General features: G+C 40.1%; 1 protein-coding gene across 1 annotated transcript in view; it reads right to left on the bottom strand.

Annotated features, from left to right (window-relative positions):
- Positions 1-20,267, bottom strand: part of LOC311228168 (ankyrin repeat and SOCS box protein 2-like) — a gene marked incomplete at both ends in the record, with an annotated part of 88,235 nt that extends 67,968 nt beyond the window's left edge. The window contains 3 exons of the mRNA XM_084314079.1: positions 240-409; positions 14,931-15,041; positions 19,810-20,267. Coding sequence (XP_084170205.1) covers positions 240-409; positions 14,931-15,041; positions 19,810-20,267 — 739 coding nt within the window. The remainder of the gene's footprint in view (positions 1-239; positions 410-14,930; positions 15,042-19,809) is intronic.
- Between the last annotated feature and the right edge of the window lie 2,255 nt (positions 20,268-22,522).

Genomic DNA, 22,522 nt, shown 5'->3' with positions numbered 1-22,522 from the left:
AGCAGAACCCTGAGGCAGCGCTCCTGGACACCTACCTCCCAGCAGAACCCCCAGGGGGCGCTCCTGGACACCTACCTCCCAGCAGAACCCCCAGGGGGCGCTCCTGGACACCTCCCTCCCAGCAGAACCCCGAGGCAGGCAGCGCTCCTGAACACCTACCTCCCAGTAGAACCCCCAGGGGGCGCTCCTGGACACCTACCTCCCAGCAGAACCCCCAGGGGGCGCTCCTGGACACCTACCTCCCAGCAGAACCCCGAGGCAGCGCTCCTGGCCGTAGTAGGCGGCTTCGTGCAGCGCGAGCCACCCTGGCTTACTGGGCAGCATGAGGTTGGTCTCCGGCAGATGAGCCAGCCGTCTCACTTTGGCGACATCGCCGTCCCGTATGGCCTGGAAGATAGGCTCCTCCTCTCTGTGGACAAAATAGACTCATCATTTGCTTGGCTCTGCTCGACACATTGAAGGGGTTAATCACAGCAGAGCGCACACTGTGGCACAGTGGCATACTACACTGGGGAGGGTGTAGACTACCTTACTGTCGGTCTGGGGAGGGTGTAGACTACCTTACTGTCGGTCTGGGGAGGGTGTAGACTACCTTACTGTCGGTCTGGGGAGGGTGTAAACTACCTTACTGTCGGTCTGGGGAGGGTGTAGACTACCTTACTGTCGGTCTGGGGAGGGTGTAGACTACCTTACTGTCGGTCTGGGGAGGGTGTAGACTACCTTACTGTCTGGGGAGGGTGTAAACTACCTTACTGTCTGGGGAGGGTGTAGACTACCCTACTGTCGGTCTGGAGAGGGTGTAGACTACCCTACTGTCGGTCTGGAGAGGGTGTAGACTACCCTACTGTCGGTCTGGGGAGGGTGTAGACTACCTTACTGTCTGGGGAGGGTGTAGACTATACTACTGTCTGGGGAGGGTGTAGACTACCCTACTGTCGGTCTGGAGAGGGTGTAGACTACCCTACTGTCGGTCTGGAGAGGGTGTAGACTACCCTACTGTCGGTCTGGGGAGGGTGTAGACTACCTTACTGTCTGGGGAGGGTGTAGACTACCCTACTGTCGGTCTGGGGAGGGTGTAAACTACCTTACTGTCTGGGGAGGGTGTAGACTACCCTACTGTCGGTCTGGAGAGGGTGTAGACTACCCTACTGTCGGTCTGGGGAGGGTGTAGACTACCCTACTGTCGGTCTGGGGAGGGTGTAAACTACCTTACTGTCTGGGGAGGGTGTAGACTACCCTACTGTCGGTCTGGAGAGGGTGTAGACTACCCTACTGTCGGTCTGGAGAGGGTGTAGACTACCCTACCGTCGGTCTGGAGAGGGTGTAGACTACCCTACTGTCGGTCTGGGGAGGGTGTAGACTACCCTACTGTTGGTCTGGGGAGGGTGTAGACTACCCTACTGTCTGTCTGGGGAGGGTGTAGACTACCCTACTGTCTGTCTGGGGAGGGTGTAGACTACCCTACTGTCGGTCTGGGGAGGGTGTAGACTACCTTACTGTCGGTCTGGGGAGGGTGTAGACTACCTTACTGTCGGTCTGGGGAGGGTGTAGACTACCCTACTGTCTGTCTGGGGAGGGTGTAGACTACCCTACTGTCGGTCTGGGGAGGGTGTAGACTACCTTACTGTCGGTCTGGGGAGGGTGTAGACTACCTTACTGTCTGGGGAGGGTGTAGACTACCTTACTGTCGGTCTGGGGAGGGTGTAGACTACCTTACTGTCTGGGGAGGGTGTAGACTACCTTACTGTCGGTCTGGGGAGGGTGTAGACTACCTTACTGTCTGGGGAGGGTGTAGACTACCTTACTGTCGGTCTGGGGAGGGTGTAGACTACCTTACTGTCTGGGGAGGGTGTAGACTACCTTACTGTCGGTCTGGGGAGGGTGTAGACTACCTTACTGTCTGGGGAGGGTGTAGACTACCTTACTGTCGGTCTGGGGAGGGTGTAGACTACCTTACTGTCTGGGGAGGGTGTAGACTACCTTACTGTCGGTCTGGGGAGGGTGTAGACTACCTTACTGTCTGGGGAGGGTGTAGACTACCTTACTGTCTGGGGAGGGTGTAGACTACCCTACTGTCGGTCTGGGGAGGGTGTAGACTACCCTCCTGTCTGGGGAGGGTGTAGACTACCCTACTGTCTGGGGAGGGTGTAGACTACACTACTGTCAGTCTGGGGAGGGTGTATACTACCTTACTGTCTGGGGAGGGTGTAGACTACCTTACTGTCGGTCTGGGGAGGGTGTAGACTACCCTACTGTCTGGGGAGGGTGTAGACTACACTACTGTCAGTCTGGGGAGGGTGTATACTACCTTACTGTCTGGGGAGGGTGTAGACTACCTTACTGTCTGGGGAGGGTGTAGACTACCTTACTGTCGGTCTGGGGAGGGTGTAGACTAGTGCGCTGCAACCTTGCCCAAGCCCGACGGGGCCCTACCCGACCCGACGGGTTCGGGCTGGGTAGGGCTTTGTTTTTAAATAAATAATTCGGGCTCGGCCGGGCCGGGCAGTGCCCTCTTTAAAAAAAAATGTTTTATTGCGTTTTTTTTTTTTTTTTGCTCGCTATACTCATATAACTAGGGTTATAGGATAACCTTAAGTTTCTGTTTCATTTTCGCGTAACGTAGTACTGTCATCAGAGCGTGAAAGCCTCGTGTCTGAGGAGTCAAGATGTATAGGTTAACAGATAAAATAGTCAAGGGAAAGTTGCATTTTTGGAAACATTTGGATGTCTCCCTCCGCAGCCTGCAGGGATAACTCGAGGGGAGCGAGCGGCTCAGGTGGATGATGAACAAATTAACCAGACCGAAGCGGCATAGGTTGAAGTTGGAATATAGCCAGTTGGCGAATGTTTTAATTTGTACAGTACTTGGATGTTAACGTTGTTAACGTTGTTCAACGCCTTGCTGACATCAACACAGCGAAGTGGTGAGTTTGATTATTATTATTTGCTGGTGTGTGGGGTGACGTCGCTGCTGCCCTGTTCTGTTGCGCTTTCATTATATAAATGTTGCTCTGCTCGAAATCTGATTTATGTTTTCTGTTTGTTTGTACAGTGACTGAGTAGGCTATTGCGTTGTGTGTGTGTGTGTGTGTGTGTGTGTGTGTGTGTGTGTCAAAGAAGATTCCATATAGCCTTCAAATTACGAGTTTTACGAGGCTGACTCGCTGGGAAATAGAATTTGCGAAAAAAGGCTATATAATGGTTGTTAGTTTTCAGCATATGTGTTATTTAGTTAGACCTATTGGACATTTTCGTTTTTGTTTATTTATTAAGTTAATATATAAACAGTGTTTAGAATATTTAAAACAAAAAAATTAAATAATTTTTGGCTATATGTTATAATATATATATTAATGTTTCTTTCATTTTCACTATCTGTTATTTAGGTAGACCTATTGAACATTTTCGTTTTTGTTTATTTATTAAGTTCATATAAAACCGTGTTTCGAATATTTAAAACAAATACAAAAAAAAAAATATTAATAATAAATAATAAAAAAAAAAATCAGGTTTTCACGCGGGCTAGGGCCTAAAATATTATTTACAGTCGGGCTTATTTTCGGGCAGGGCCTGAAGTTCACGGGCTCGGGCTGGGTACGGGCTTCATTTCAAGGCCCTTGCAGACCACTAGTGTAGACTACCCTACTGTCGGTCTGGGGAGGGTGTAGACTACCCTACTTTCGGTCTGGGGAGGGTGTAGACTACCCTACTGTCGGACTGGGGAGGGTGTAGACTACCCTACTGTCGGACTGGGGAGGGTGTAGACTGACGGGCAAGCATCCGAACTGAAGTGAACATGAACTGAATTGAACTGACACTAACTGACACTTGTTATATATATGTGACTGTCCTGTATGCATTTATATATTTTATGTATTTATTGTGGGGATTGGGAGGTGGGAGGTGGGAGGGGGGCGTTTGATGTTCCATGTTGATGTCCCAGTGCTTAAATAACATGCTGTACCGCTAACGATTACCAACAACCATAGTTGTGTGGCATTAAAGTAGCTTGTATCTTGTTACTGCGCTGACCTTCTATATCTTACTGCGCTGACCTTCTATATCTCACTGCGCTGACTGGACACAGCCCTGGAGGACACAGATGTAAACTGGGTTCCCACAGACATTGCAAAATGAAATTCAAGGACTTTTAAGTACTTTTCCAAGCACTATTTATTTATATTTTAAAAGGGCATTTAAAAGGATACAATTAACTTTTAAATGCTGGTTTTTTATAGAAAAAAAATCTGATCCAATTTGTATGGCTTAAAACCAATTTCCGACAATTAGTTACACTTTAAATAAAAAAAAATGAAATGTCTTGATTCAGAACAATTTGATCATGGATGAACAAAACTGTCAATGCGAATGGTTGATTTGAATTTCAATGACTTTTTAAGCACCTTGTTAAAAAAATTCTGTTTTCAAAGAATTCCAGGCCTTGATTTATTTTAATTTTTTAAGCACTTCAAGGACCTTGTGCGAACCCTGTGTGACATATATAATATATATCTGACTGGAGGACACAGCTGTGACATATATAATATATATCTGACTGGACATAGTGACACAGCTGTGACATATATAATATATATCTGACTGGACATAGTGACACAGCTGTGAGTGACATATATAATATATATCTGACTGGACATAGTGACACAGCTGTGACATATATAATATATATCTGACTGGACATAGTGACACAGCTGTGACATATATAATATATATCTGACTGGACACAGCTGTGTCCAGTCAGATATATATTATATATGTCACAGCTGTGTCCAGTCAGATATATATTATATATGTCACAGCTGTGTCACTATGTCCAGTCAGATATATATTATATATGTCACAGCTGTGTCACTATGTCCAGTCAGATATATATTATATATGTCACAGCTGTGTCACTATGTCCAGTCAGATATATATTATATATGTCACTCACAGCTGTGTCACTATGTCCAGTCAGATATATATTATATATGTCACAGCTGTGTCACTATGTCCAGTCAGATATATATTATATATGTCACAGCTGTGTCCTCCAGTAATATATATCTGACTGGACACAGCTGTGACATATATAATATATATCTGACTGGAGGACACAGCTGTGACATATATAATATATATCTGACTGGACACAGCTGTGACATATATAATATATATCTGACTGGACACAGCTGTCACATATATAATATATATCTGACTGGACACAGCTGTGACATATATAATATATATCTGACTGGACACAGCTGTGACATATATAATATATATCTGACTGGAGGACACAGCTGTGACATATATAATATATATCTGACTGGACATAGTGACACAGCTGTGACATATATAATATATATCTGACTGGACATAGTGACACAGCTGTGACATATATAATATATATCTGACTGGACACAGCTGTGACATATATTATATATATCTGACTGGACATAGTGACATATATAATATATATCTGACTGGACACAGCTGTGACATATATAATATATATCTGACTGGAGGACACAGCTGTGACATATATAATATATATCTGACTGGACACAGCTGTGACATATATAATATATATCTGACTGGACACAGCTGTGACATATATAATATATATCTGACTGGAGGACACAGCTGTGACATATATAATATATATCTGACTGACACAGCTGTGACATATATAATATATATCTGACTGGACACAGCTGTGACATATATAATATATATCTGACTGGACACAGCTGTGACATATATAATATATATCTGACTGGACACAGCTGTGACATATATAATATATATCTGACTGGACACAGCTGTGACATATATAATATATATCTGACTGGACACAGCTGTGACATATATAATATATATCTGACTGGACACAGCTGTGACATATATAATATATATCTGACTGGACACAGCTGTCACATATATAATATATATCTGACTGGACACAGCTGTGACATATATAATATATATCTGACTGGACACAGCTGTGACATATATAATATATATCTGACTGGACACAGCTGTGACATATATAATATATATCTGACTGGACACAGCTGTGACATATATAATATATATCTGACTGGAGGACACAGCTGTGACATATATAATATATATCTGACTGGACACAGCTGTGACATATATAATATATATCTGACTGGACACAGCTGTGACATATATAATATATATCTGACTGGACACAGCTGTGACATATATAATATATATCTGACTGGAGGACACAGCTGTGACATATATAATATATATCTGACTGGACACAGCTGTGACATATATAATATATATCTGACTGACACAGCTGTGACATATATAATATATATCTGACTGGAGGACACAGCTGTGACATATATAATATATATCTGACTGGAGGACACAGCTGTGACATATATAATATATATCTGACTGGACACAGCTGTGACATATATAATATATATCTGACTGACACAGCTGTGACATATATAATATATATCTGACTGGAGGACACAGCTGTGACATATATAATATATATCTGACTGGAGGACACAGCTGTGACATATATAATATATATCTGACTGGACACAGCTGTGACATATATAATATATATCTGACTGGACACAGCTGTGACATATATAATATATATCTGACTGACACAGCTGTGACATATATAATATATATCTGACTGGACATAGTGACACAGCTGTGACATATATAATATATATCTGACTGGACACAGCTGTGACATATATAATATATATCTGACTGGACACAGCTGTGACATATATAATATATATCTGACTGGACACAGCTGTGACATATATAATATATATATCTGACTGGACACAGCTGTGACATATATAATATATATCTGACTGGACACAGCTGTGACATATATAATATATATCTGACTGGACACAGCTGTGACATATATAATATATATCTGACTGGAGGACACAGCTGTGACATATATAATATATATCTGACTGGACACAGCTGTGACATATATAATATATATCTGACTGGACACAGCTGTGACATATATAATATATATCTGACTGGACACAGCTGTCACATATATAATATATATCTGACTGGACACAGCTGTGACATATATAATATATATCTGACTGGAGGACACAGCTGTGACATATATAATATATATCTGACTGGACACAGCTGTGACATATATAATATATATCTGACTGGACACAGCTGTGACATATATAATATATATCTGACTGACACAGCTGTGACATATATAATATATATCTGACTGACACAGCTGTGACATATATAATATATATCTGACTGGACACAGCTGTGACATATATAATATATATCTGACTGGACACAGCTGTGACATATATAATATATATCTGACTGGACACAGCTGTGACATATATAATATATATCTGACTGGACACAGCTGTGACATATATAATATATATCTGACTGACACAGCTGTGACATATATAATATATATCTGACTGGACACAGCTGTGACATATATAATATATATCTGACTGGAGGACACAGCTGTGACATATATAATATATATCTGACTGGACACAGCTGTGACATATATAATATATATCTGACTGGACACAGCTGTGACATATATAATATATATCTGACTGGACACAGCTGTCACATATATAATATATATCTGACTGGACACAGCTGTGACATATATAATATATATCTGACTGGAGGACACAGCTGTGACATATATAATATATATCTGACTGGACACAGCTGTGACATATATAATATATATCTGACTGGACACAGCTGTGACATATATAATATATATCTGACTGGACACAGCTGTGACATATATAATATATATCTGACTGGACACAGCTGTGACATATATAATATATATCTGACTGGACACAGCTGTGACATATATAATATATATCTGACTGGACACAGCTGTGACATATATAATATATATCTGACTGACACAGCTGTGACATATATAATATATATCTGACTGGACATAGTGACACAGCTGTGACATATATAATATATATCTGACTGGAGGACACAGCTGTGACATATATAATATATATCTGACTGGACACAGCTGTGACATATATAATATATATCTGACTGGACACAGCTGTGACATATATAATATATATCTGACTGGACACAGCTGTGACATATATAATATATATCTGACTGGAGGACACAGCTGTGACATATATAATATATATCTGACTGGACACAGCTGTGACATATATAATATATATCTGACTGGACACAGCTGTGACATATATAATATATATCTGACTGGACACAGCTGTCACATATATAATATATATCTGACTGGACACAGCTGTGACATATATAATATATATCTGACTGGAGGACACAGCTGTGACATATATAATATATATCTGACTGGACACAGCTGTGACATATATAATATATATCTGACTGGACACAGCTGTGACATATATAATATATATCTGACTGACACAGCTGTGACATATATAATATATATCTGACTGACACAGCTGTGACATATATAATATATATCTGACTGGACACAGCTGTGACATATATAATATATATCTGACTGGACACAGCTGTGACATATATAATATATATCTGACTGGACACAGCTGTGACATATATAATATATATCTGACTGGACACAGCTGTGACATATATAATATATATCTGACTGACACAGCTGTGACATATATAATATATATCTGACTGGACACAGCTGTGACATATATAATATATATCTGACTGGAGGACACAGCTGTGACATATATAATATATATCTGACTGGACACAGCTGTGACATATATAATATATATCTGACTGGACACAGCTGTGACATATATAATATATATCTGACTGGACACAGCTGTCACATATATAATATATATCTGACTGGACACAGCTGTGACATATATAATATATATCTGACTGGAGGACACAGCTGTGACATATATAATATATATCTGACTGGACACAGCTGTGACATATATAATATATATCTGACTGGACACAGCTGTGACATATATAATATATATCTGACTGGACACAGCTGTGACATATATAATATATATCTGACTGGACACAGCTGTGACATATATAATATATATCTGACTGGACACAGCTGTGACATATATAATATATATCTGACTGGACACAGCTGTGACATATATAATATATATCTGACTGACACAGCTGTGACATATATAATATATATCTGACTGGACATAGTGACACAGCTGTGACATATATAATATATATCTGACTGGAGGACACAGCTGTGACATATATAATATATATCTGACTGGACACAGCTGTGACATATATAATATATATCTGACTGGACACAGCTGTGACATATATAATATATATCTGACTGGACACAGCTGTGACATATATAATATATATCTGACTGGAGGACACAGCTGTGACATATATAATATATATCTGACTGGACACAGCTGTGACATATATAATATATATCTGACTGGACACAGCTGTGACATATATAATATATATCTGACTGGACACAGCTGTCACATATATAATATATATCTGACTGGACACAGCTGTGACATATATAATATATATCTGACTGACACAGCTGTGACATATATAATATATATCTGACTGACACAGCTGTGACATATATAATATATATCTGACTGGACACAGCTGTGACATATATAATATATATCTGACTGGACACAGCTGTGACATATATAATATATATCTGACTGGACACAGCTGTGACATATATAATATATATCTGACTGGACACAGCTGTGACATATATAATATATATCTGACTGGAGGACACAGCTGTGACATATATAATATATATCTGACTGGACACAGCTGTGACATATATAATATATATCTGACTGGACACAGCTGTGACATATATAATATATATCTGACTGGACACAGCTGTGACATATATAATATATATCTGACTGGACACAGCTGTGACATATATAATATATATCTGACTGGACACAGCTGTGACATATATAATATATATCTGACTGGACACAGCTGTGACATATATAATATATATCTGACTGACACAGCTGTGACATATATAATATATATCTGACTGGACATAGTGACACAGCTGTGACATATATAATATATATCTGACTGGAGGACACAGCTGTGACATATATAATATATATCTGACTGGACACAGCTGTGACATATATAATATATATCTGACTGGACACAGCTGTGACATATATAATATATATCTGACTGGACACAGCTGTGACATATATAATATATATCTGACTGGAGGACACAGCTGTGACATATATAATATATATCTGACTGGACACAGCTGTGACATATATAATATATATCTGACTGGACACAGCTGTGACATATATAATATATATCTGACTGGACACAGCTGTCACATATATAATATATATCTGACTGGACACAGCTGTGACATATATAATATATATCTGACTGGAGGACACAGCTGTGACATATATAATATATATCTGACTGGACACAGCTGTGACATATATAATATATATCTGACTGGACACAGCTGTGACATATATAATATATATCTGACTGACACAGCTGTGACATATATAATATATATCTGACTGACACAGCTGTGACATATATAATATATATCTGACTGGACACAGCTGTGACATATATAATATATATCTGACTGGACACAGCTGTGACATATATAATATATATCTGACTGGACACAGCTGTGACATATATAATATATATCTGACTGGACACAGCTGTGACATATATAATATATATCTGACTGACACAGCTGTGACATATATAATATATATCTGACTGGACACAGCTGTGACATATATAATATATATCTGACTGGAGGACACAGCTGTGACATATATAATATATATCTGACTGGACACAGCTGTGACATATATAATATATATCTGACTGGACACAGCTGTGACATATATAATATATATCTGACTGGACACAGCTGTCACATATATAATATATATCTGACTGGACACAGCTGTGACATATATAATATATATCTGACTGGAGGACACAGCTGTGACATATATAATATATATCTGACTGGACACAGCTGTGACATATATAATATATATCTGACTGGACACAGCTGTGACATATATAATATATATCTGACTGGACACAGCTGTGACATATATAATATATATCTGACTGGACACAGCTGTGACATATATAATATATATCTGACTGGACACAGCTGTGACATATATAATATATATCTGACTGGACACAGCTGTGACATATATAATATATATCTGACTGGACACAGCTGTGACATATATAATATATATCTGACTGGACATAGTGACACAGCTGTGACATATATAATATATATCTGACTGGAGGACACAGCTGTGACATATATAATATATATCTGACTGGACACAGCTGTGACATATATAATATATATCTGACTGGACACAGCTGTGACATATATAATATATATCTGACTGGACACAGCTGTGACATATATAATATATATCTGACTGACACAGCTGTGACATATATAATATATATCTGACTGGACACAGCTGTGACATATATAATATATATCTGACTGGACACAGCTGTGACATATATAATATATATCTGACTGGACACAGCTGTGACATATATAATATATATCTGACTGGACACAGCTGTGACATATATAATATATATCTGACTGGACACAGCTGTGACATATATAATATATATCTGACTGGACACAGCTGTGACATATATAATATATATCTGACTGGAGGACACAGCTGTGACATATATAATATATATCTGACTGGACACAGCTGTGACATATATAATATATATCTGACTGGACACAGCTGTCACATATATAATATATATCTGACTGGACACAGCTGTGACATATATAATATATATCTGACTGGAGGACACAGCTGTGACATATATAATATATATCTGACTGGACACAGCTGTGACATATATAATATATATCTGACTGGACACAGCTGTGACATATATAATATATATCTGACTGACACAGCTGTGACATATATAATATATATCTGACTGACACAGCTGTGACATATATAATATATATCTGACTGGAGGACACAGCTGTGACATATATAATATATATCTGACTGGACACAGCTGTGACATATATAATATATATCTGACTGGAGGACACAGCTGTGACATATATAATATATATCTGACTGGACACAGCTGTGACATATATAATATATATCTGACTGGAGGACACAGCTGTGACATATATAATATATATCTGACTGGACACAGCTGTGACATATATAATATATATCTGACTGGACACAGCTGTGACATATATAATATATATCTGACTGACACAGCTGTGACATATATAATATATATCTGACTGGACACAGCTGTGACATATATAATATATATCTGACTGGACACAGCTGTCACATATATAATATATATCTGACTGGACACAGCTGTGACATATATAATATATATCTGACTGGAGGACACAGCTGTGACATATATAATATATATCTGACTGACACAGCTGTGACATATATAATATATATCTGACTGACACAGCTGTGACATATATAATATATATCTGACTGGACACAGCTGTGACATATATAATATATATCTGACTGGACACAGCTGTGACATATATAATATATATCTGACTGGAGGACACAGCTGTGACATATATAATATATATCTGACTGGACACAGCTGTGACATATATAATATATATCTGACTGGAGGACACAGCTGTGACATATATAATATATATCTGACTGGACACAGCTGTGACATATATAATATATATCTGACTGGACACAGCTGTCACATATATAATATATATCTGACTGGACACAGCTGTGACATATATAATATATATCTGACTGGAGGACACAGCTGTGACATATATAATATATATCTGACTGACACAGCTGTGACATATATAATATATATCTGACTGACACAGCTGTGACATATATAATATATATCTGACTGGACACAGCTGTGACATATATAATATATATCTGACTGGACACAGCTGTGACATATATAATATATATCTGACTGGACACAGCTGTGACATATATAATATATATCTGACTGGAGGACACAGCTGTGACATATATAATATATATCTGACTGGACACAGCTGTGACATATATAATATATATCTGACTGGAGGACACAGCTGTGACATATATAATATATATCTGACTGGACACAGCTGTGACATATATAATATATATCTGACTGACACAGCTGTGACATATATAATATATATCTGACTGGAGGACACAGCTGTGACATATATAATATATATCTGACTGGACACAGCTGTGACATATATAATATATATCTGACTGGACATAGTGACATATATAATATATATCTGACTGGACACAGCTGTGACATATATAATATATATCTGACTGGAGGACACAGCTGTGACATATATAATATATATCTGACTGGAGGACACAGCTGTGACATATATAATATATATCTGACTGGACATAGTGACATATATAATATATATCTGACTGGACACAGCTGTGACATATATAATATATATCTGACTGGAGGACACAGCTGTGACATATATAATATATATCTGACTGACACAGCTGTGACATATATAATATATATCTGACTGGACACAGCTGTGACATATATAATATATATCTGCAACAATTACACACGTTCTTTTGGCTTCCGGAGAGTGGACAGTGTGGACAGAGTGGACAGTGTTGGATGTTTCTGTTGTGAGTAGGGCTGACCTTCGAATTTTTGTTTGGCATTCGAAGCTTCGGGGCCGAGATTTGATTTTAATTCGAAGCTTCGAGATTAAAAAAAGATAGTAAATAAATAAAATATTAAATATATATACAGTATATATATATATATATATATATATATATATATATATATATATATATATATATATATATATATATTTAAAAAAAATATATTATGTTGTGGGACTTGTACAGCACTTTGTTCAACTTTGTCAGTGCTGTAAAGTTGAAACCTTTTTAAATCTTAGACAAACTAAACACTTTGCTTTCATGAAATATTGTAAGCCGTCATTTGAGGCTTTATAAAAGCAGCACAATGAACACAAATCTGTCAGTGCCGAGTCCGACCTCGTCTTAAATAACAAACAGCATTGCTTGTTGTAGTTTACAAAGAGGCAGAGTTGATTTTGCCACAAAAAAATTATTTTTATTTGATATTATTATAATTTTTTTATTAGAATTTTATTTTCCTATTCGAATCCCATGCCCATCGAACGAAGCTTCAAAGTATTTAAGACAGCCCTAGTTGAGGAGGCGGTCAGGTGGCGTAGCGGAGATTGCGTTCGTCACCAACCCCGGAGACGCTGGATTTGCCTGTTCGAATCCAACTCACAGCTCGGGGTTGTCACCAGCTTGGCTGGCCGTTCACACTAATACAATTGGCTGTATTAGAGGGTGGGAGAAGCTGGCGGGGTGGGTCCGGGTCGTTGTAAACAGCGACTCCTACAGTTCGGTCGGGGCGCCTGCTAAGCGCGGATAGGATCTAAGGCCGGTAGTGTGATCCTTCCACACGTTACACCCTCTCAGTGAGAGTCCGCGCTGCCAGGTGAAAAGAAGCGGTTGATTGGCTGGACGTGTGTCGGAGGAAGCACGTGGTAGCCTCCACTCTCCCAGACCGACTGTGGGGGGTAAGTGCGCAGCGACCAGGAAGGGGATTGGGAATTGGCATAACGACTAACATTGGGATGGGAGAAAATCGGAGGAAAAAGGAGGGGGAAAAAGATAAAAAAAAAATTAAAATAAAGACAGCCCTAGTTATGGCTGCTGCGTAATGAAACCAGGGGAACTCACTCCTCAGGTTCCGGTCCAACATGGACGATGTTTCCCTCGGCGCTGCGGTACGCCACCATGTGCTGCCCGCCGCCCGTCACGAAGCGGCTCACGGTCCCGTCGAAGTTCTTCCTGCCACAGCAGAAGAGGTCAGGAGGTCATTTGAATGCTGTTAGTTTTAACATTAACTTAACGGTCGGTTATGGTGAAGACATACAGTTAGGGTTGAGGTTAGGGTTCGACCCCAGCAGGGGAACCTGTAGGTTATATAATGAACAAAGGATTAATAACTTCCCTGTGATGAATTTTACAAAAACTACAAGCAGAATTGACCAATCAGCTGCGTTGAGCCCGCCCTCTCTGCTGCTCTATTTCTGGACGTTTCCAGGTAGCTCAGATTGATGCCACCCTGAGCATGGCGGGAGTTTGCTTTCACTTTGGTGAGAATATTTCTTTGAACAAACTCAAAGTAATTAAAAGAAGTTTTGTTTCAACAACTCTAATTCATAAATTGTAACGATGCAGAGCTTCATTCCTGGTCGAAAAATGGCAGACGTTTTTTTCTTCTTTTTTTGTTGTCAGATTTGATTGATTGATTGAAAATGTTATTAACAGAGTGAAGAATGGGTACAATACAGTACGGCTCAATACACACAATTGTTAAGGGGATGCAGACCAGAGAAAGACTTTTGTCTTGTTTACATCAGGGTCCCCCATTTTCAATTCATCATAAGGGAGCATGTTTATGTTCCCCGGGTTCTATGTTCCCCGCTTTGATTGAAAATGTTAGACCACCAGCCCTGATTCGAAACTCTAACCTTAACCAGTTCGAAAGAGGGCCTAAGCTTAACCGTTCGAAACAAGGCGGACATTAATAATTAATAAAATAATAAACATTTATAAAATGTTCAATCTATTAATCAATCAAAGCGGGGAACATAGGACCCGGGGAACATAGGACCCGGGGAACATAGGGATGATCCCCATCATAACATGACATACAGATAGACAGTACTGCTACATCTATACATTTATGACATACGTACCAGATTTACAAATACAGTACTGTTTGTGATACAAGAAGAGTCTAAAAAAGAGAGTATATACATTTGACGAAGAAACTGTACATTGGAGGAGATTGGTAGGTGGGGTTAACTGGAATATGTTAGTTGTTTACACAATGTTGGATTATGTAATTGGTTTGTCATGACCCATTGTCAAAACAATAATACATCGCAGGATTTATATGAAGTTTGTTTGTTGACATGCTTTGAAGCACCGCACCTCCCTCTGCTTCTAGACACGGAGGCAACTTTTCTTAATTTTTTTGGACCAACTTTTTCTGCAGATGGTTTTGTGAATAAATCTCCATTATGCTTCAATTACTGTGTGTTTATTCTGTAGCAATAAGGTTGGGTGAATTCGGCCATTGTATAAAAGACATTACATCACTTGTAGTCGTGTGTTATAGGAATTAGATCATGCTGCGATCCTCCGCTGCGTGTCAGGCCTAACAACCACCCCTAGGCATGATCTAATGAGTATAACACACTCCTGCGCATGATGTAATGCTTAAATACTGCACACTTGTGGTCAAGCTACAAAAAAGGATACTCCAGGAAAACTCCTCTTTGTCCGTCTTCGTTCGCGACGCTTCACTGATGCTTCACTGATGCTTCCCCAGGACACCTTTAAATCTCTATCACTAATTACTGATGACTGACACCTGCAGCAAAAGCCCCATGCACAATGGCCACGCCTCCAGTCTGTCTTGATTGATTGAAAACTTTATTAACAGATTGCAGAATGGGTACAATACAGCTCAATACTAACAACTGCTAAGAGGATGAAGACCAGAAAAATACTTTCGTCTTGTTTACATCAGGGTCCCCCATTTTCAATTCATCATGACATTTATGACATACAAGACATACAGATAGACAGTACTGTGTAAGAGAAAGAGATCATAAAAAAATATATACATACAGGGATAATGGAGGTACTATCCAAAGAGGGGTCCGGGAGGGGGGGTTCGAGCTGGAGCATATGTGTGTAGGTTTTTAGATAACGGATATTAGGGGTATATCCTGTATAAGACATTGGTATTAATGGTAATTTCGTTGGATATACACTGTATATTAATGCTTGTGTATCTTATCGTGTGTTGTCATGTTTGTTTATATGTGTGTTTAAAAAAATATATATATATATATATATATATACATCCGAAGGGGAAGAAACTGTACATTGGAGGGGGTTGGGTGGGGGGATTTTGACATTTACCAGGGCCAGTTTCTAATTGCAGCCACCCGTAGGTGCTCTTTGAGAGCGGTTTTGAAGGAGGGTAGGGATTCACATTCCTTTACGGTAGGGCGTTCCACATTATTGTGGCATAATTGCTAAACGTGTTTAGTCCCTTGTTTGAGCCGAATCTGGGTTGAACGTGATTTGTGGAGCTCCCTCTGGTGTAGTGGTCGTGGTATTCACTGACCTCGGTGAAACTACTTTAGATTTAAACAACACAATTCTTAGTTACACACTTCACAATGATGTACACAAGTATTATTCAGTTAAATGATCGTACCCTCTCTGCTGTTTGTCATCAGAATGATTTCAACACAGAAAAAGCTGGTATTTATTATAATTATTATAATGATGCCATGAGAATATTACTCAAAAGACCTAGATGGTGTAGTGCACGTGTCAATACCTTCCAAGCTGTTTTAGGAAATCTTATGTCTTATGTATAAATTCATCTGTCGGCTAAATGACTCTGGAAATTAGATCATTCTGGTTTTAACGGACATTAGGTTCAGTGCCACACGTTACCCACTCATCTATGTGGAGGCATTGGCACAGCTGTCTATTTGTGGGACGTTGATGTGTATTTTAAGTGATGTTATTTTTGCCTGTTGTGTGTAATTTTATATAGGTTGTGTATGTTTTATTTGTCTGTAGTACTAAAGTTTGATTGATTAACACACCTTCCTAATTCTACCAAGCAGCTGACGGCTTACTCGTTCCTCCGATGGTGATTCCAGAGAGGTAGGTAAACACGAGTGTGGATCACAGGACAGGGACGGTGGTATAAACATGCCATCGGCCGACTATTTCAGTCGGAGTCCTCCTCCTCCTCCCCTCCCCGTCACTATGTCACAAGTGTGCAGATTTTAAACGCAGCAGGGTTGTTATGACTGTTGCTATTTTTCACCCGGGAACCGTTCAATTGGTTCTACTTGGACGCCGTCCCGCTGTGTTTACGGACAGAGACCGTGGAACAGGTGGCGGAGCCGCGGAGAGAGAGGTGGATATAGGTGTCATATTACATCACATGATACGTGCGCGGGCCACTGCACCGTCTAAACAGGTAAATAAAAGCACGGCCTATACTCTCATAGGGATATTTTGTTATGCAATAATAGAGAGTGATTTTCCGGTAAAAGTGACTAGTGGGCTAAAGTGCCTGTGATCATAAATCACTGAAGCTACAGATGTGTCATCATTGATCATCAAACCGTAAACAAAGACGAGGCCTATTGGGACGTTAGATCCTCATATGAAAAACTATGTGACTATTGACCTTGTCTGTTGTGTATTTTATACTTATTTCATATCTGCACTTTTATGTAAAAAAAATCTCATTTTATGCCAATTTTGTATGTCTGTCTTTTCTGCTGCTGTGAAGCACTTTGAGCTGCAGTTCTAGTTGTACAGTAAATGACCAAGTATGGCTTTGTCAGTATTCCAATGTACAGTGTACAGTGTCGTCCCCCCCCTACCCAACCGCCCCCCGCCCCCCCACCTCCAATGTACAGCCCCCACCCACCCACCCAACCCCACCCCACCCACCCAACCTCCCCCAATGTACAGTTTCTACGTCAAATGTATATACTCTCTTTTCTGGACTCTTTTTGTATCACAAACAGTACTGTATTTGCAAATCTGGTATGTCATAAATGTATAGATGTAGCAGTACTGTCTATCTGTATGTCGTGTATGTCATATATGTTATGATGAATTGAAAATGGGGGACCCTGATGTAAACAAGACGAAAGTCTTTCTCTGGTCTGCATCCCCTTAACAATTGTGTGTGTTGTTGAGCTGTACTGTACTGTACCCATTCTGCAATCTGTTAATAAAGTTTTCAATCAATCAATCAATATGAAAGGTGCTATATAAATAACGTTTTATTATTACTCTTGGCCGTTACCCAGACTGTACGAATTCTGAACTCTGTTGCCTCAATTTATACCTGCCTACTGCCTTCACCGTCTACAACTGCCTTACACTGTAATCATAACTACCTCAAACTATTAGTCTACCCATATAACTCTGTATGAAAGCATGTACAATAATACTGTATATATATATAGTTATCCACACACCTGCATATATTTTTGTTTACATAATTGTAGATACTATATCTATCCCTTACTAGTATGTATATATCTATATATTATTCCATTACATTTCCTGATGTTCTCAGTTTTCGCCGTGGTATCGCTTTAGGCTGGTATCGGTATCAAAGTCAAAATGTTGGTATTGTGACGACACCACTCACTACTACTGATTTGATTTTTGATTTGATGTTTTTTATTTTCGTGTCTTACACACAGGTGTGTGCCCAGCCCATATGGGCTTACAAGACACATAAACAATAAGTATATAATAGTATACTTGACATCGACAATAAGTCATATAGACCAAGATGGCCACAAAAGAAAAGAAAACACAATAAAACGTAATATAACAAGCTGTAAGCAATGTATGTAAACAAAGAAACCACTACTGTTATCACTATTCTTTTGTTCCATGTTCTATTATTCTATTGTCTATGTACCTATCCTGCCTGTACCCCCCCCCCCCTCCCCCCCCCCCCCCCCCCTCATGTGATACGTACAGGTCGGGCGGCTCCTCCCTCGGAGGGTTGTGGGTGCTGTGTCGCCGGGCGTTGCTCGCCACGCTCACAGGCGGGTTGTGGGTGCTGTGTCGGCGGGGCTGGGGCGTGGGGGGGCTCTGTGGGGGCGCGGGGGGCCTCTGTGGGGCAGGGGGGCTCCGTGGGGGCGCGGGGGGCCTCTGTGGGGCGGGGGGGCTCCGTGGGGGGGGGGCCCCGGCCGGCTTGTGCGGCTCCAGGCTTCGCTCGATGGCCAGCTGCATCAGCTCGTCGTCCGTCAGGCTGCCGTAGACGCTGTAGTCTTCGAAGCCCTCAGTCTCCATGGCAGAGCTGAGGGGGAAAGCAGGGGGGTCAGAGGCGGGGTCGGGGTCAGGGTCGAGGTCGGGGTCGGGGTTGGGGTCGGGGTCAGGGTCGAGGTCGGGGTCAGGTCGTGGAGGCTCCGTGGCGGAGCTGAGGTGGGACATTCCTTCTCACAGCACTGTGACAGACGTCACGAACCACAACATACAACAGACAGAAGCCGGTTCAGCGACACCTTCTGTGATCAGGCGGTACCTCAGTGTTCTGTACCTCAGTGTTCTGTACCTCAGTGTTCTGCACCTCAGTGTTCTGTACCTCAGTGTTCTGTACCTCAGTGTTCTCAGTGTTCTGTACCTCAGTGTTCTGTACCTCAGTGTTCTGTACCTCAGTGTTCTGTACCTCAGTGTTCTCAGTGTTCTGTACCTCAGTGTTCTGTACCTCAGTGTTCTGTACCTCAGTGTTCTGCACCTCAGTGTTCTCAGTGTTCTCAGTGTTCTGTACCTCAGTGTTCTGTACCTCAGTGTTCTGTACCTCAGTGTTCTGTACCTCAGTGTTCTGTACCTCAGTGTTCTCAGTGTTCTGTACCTCAGTGTTCTGTACCTCAGTGTTCTGTACCTCAGTGTTCTGTACCTCAGTGTTCTGCACCTCAGTGTTCTGTACCTCAGTGTTCTGTACCTCAGTGTTCTGTACCTCAGTGTTCTGTACCTCGTTTTTCGCGTTCGTTTTTTTGCGTTCGTTTTTTGCTTTCTTTTTTTTGCGTTCGTTTTCGTTTGAGTTCGTTTTAGTTTTAGTTCATTCATTTTTTTGTGTTCCTTTTTTTGCATTCTTTTTTTGCGTTCGTTTTTTTGCGTTCGTTTTCGTTTTTGTTCGTTTTAGTATTGGTTCTTTCGTTTTTTTGCGTTATTTTCTTTTGTGTTCGTTTTTTTGCATTCTTTTTTGCGTTCTTTTTTTTTTGTTCTTTTTTTGCGTTCGTTTTCGTTTGAGTTCGTTTTAGTTTTAGTTCGTAAATTTTTTTGCGTTCTTTTTTTGCGTTCGTTTTTTTGCATTCGTTTTTTGCGTTCGTTTTAGTTTTAGTTCGTTTTAGTTTTAGTTCGTTCATTTTTTGCGTTCTTTTTTGCGTTCGTTTTCGTTTTAGTTCGTTTTAGTTTTGGTTGGTTCGTTTTTTTGTTCTTTTTTTTTCTTACTTTTTTTTGCATTTGTTTTCGTTTGAGTTCGTTTTAGTTTTAGTTCGTTCATTTTTTTGCGTTCTTTTTTTGCATTCTTTTTTTGCGTTCTTTTTTTGCGTTCTTTTTTTGTGTTATTTTTTTTGCATTCTTTTTCGTTTTAGTTCGTTTTAGTTTTAGTTCGTTAATTTTTTTGCGTTCTTTTTTTGCGTTCGTTTTTTTCAGGTCGTTTTTGTTTTAGTTCGTTTTAGTTTAGTTTAGTGTTTTTTTTTTTGCGTTCTTTTTTTTGCGTTCGTTTTCGTTTTCGTTTTAGTTCGTTCATTTTTTTGCGTTATATTTTTGCGTTCGTTTTCGTTTTAGTTCGTTTTAGTTTTAGTTCGTTTTAGTTTTTTTGCGTTTTTTGTTTGTTGCAAAAAACCACAGTGGAACTAAACAACATCCAGGTGGGTCTGATTACAACACAGTGGAACTGTACCTCAGTGTTCTGTACCTCAGTGTTCTGTAAATCTGTAAACAGGACAGATAGCTTCACCTTTTTGATCTAGCACCCTCTCAGGAGCAAAACAGAAAGAAGCATTTCATACAAAGTATTCTGTACAACTAATAAAGAAACTTGAAACTGGTGAACAGGACAGATAGCTTCACCTGGTCAACAGGACAGATATAGCTCCACCTGGTCAACAGGACAGATAGCTCCACCTGGTCAACAGGACAGATAGCTCCACCTGGTCAACAGGACAGATAGCTTCACCTGGTCAACAGGACAGATAGCTCCACCTGGTCAACAGGACAGATAGCTTCACCTGGTCAACAGGACAGATAGCTTCACCTGGTCAACAGGACAGATAGCTCCACCTGGTCAACAGGACAGATAGCTCCACCTGGTCAACAGGACAGATAGCTTCACCTGGTCAACAGGACAGATAGCTCCACCTGGTCAACAGGACAGATAGCTTCACCTGGTCAACAGGACAGATAGCTCCACCTGGTCAACAGGACAGATAGCTCCACCTGGTCAACAGGACAGATACTGTAGCTCCACCTGGTCAACAGGACAGATAGCTCCACCTGGTCAACAGGACAGATAGCTCCACCTGGTCAACAGGACAGATAGCTCCACCTGGTCAACAGGACAGATAGCTTCACCTGGTCAACAGGACAGATAGCTCCACCTGGTCAACAGGACAGATAGCTTCACCTGGTCAACAGGACAGATACTGTAGCTCCACCTGGTCAACAGGACAGATATAGCTCCA

Source organism: Notolepis coatsorum (assembly GCF_963971535.1).
Source record: "Notolepis coatsorum genome assembly, chromosome: 5".
Taxonomy (NCBI): domain Eukaryota; kingdom Metazoa; phylum Chordata; class Actinopteri; order Aulopiformes; family Paralepididae; genus Notolepis; species Notolepis coatsorum.
This window is presented reverse-complemented; position numbering and strand designations above follow the sequence as displayed.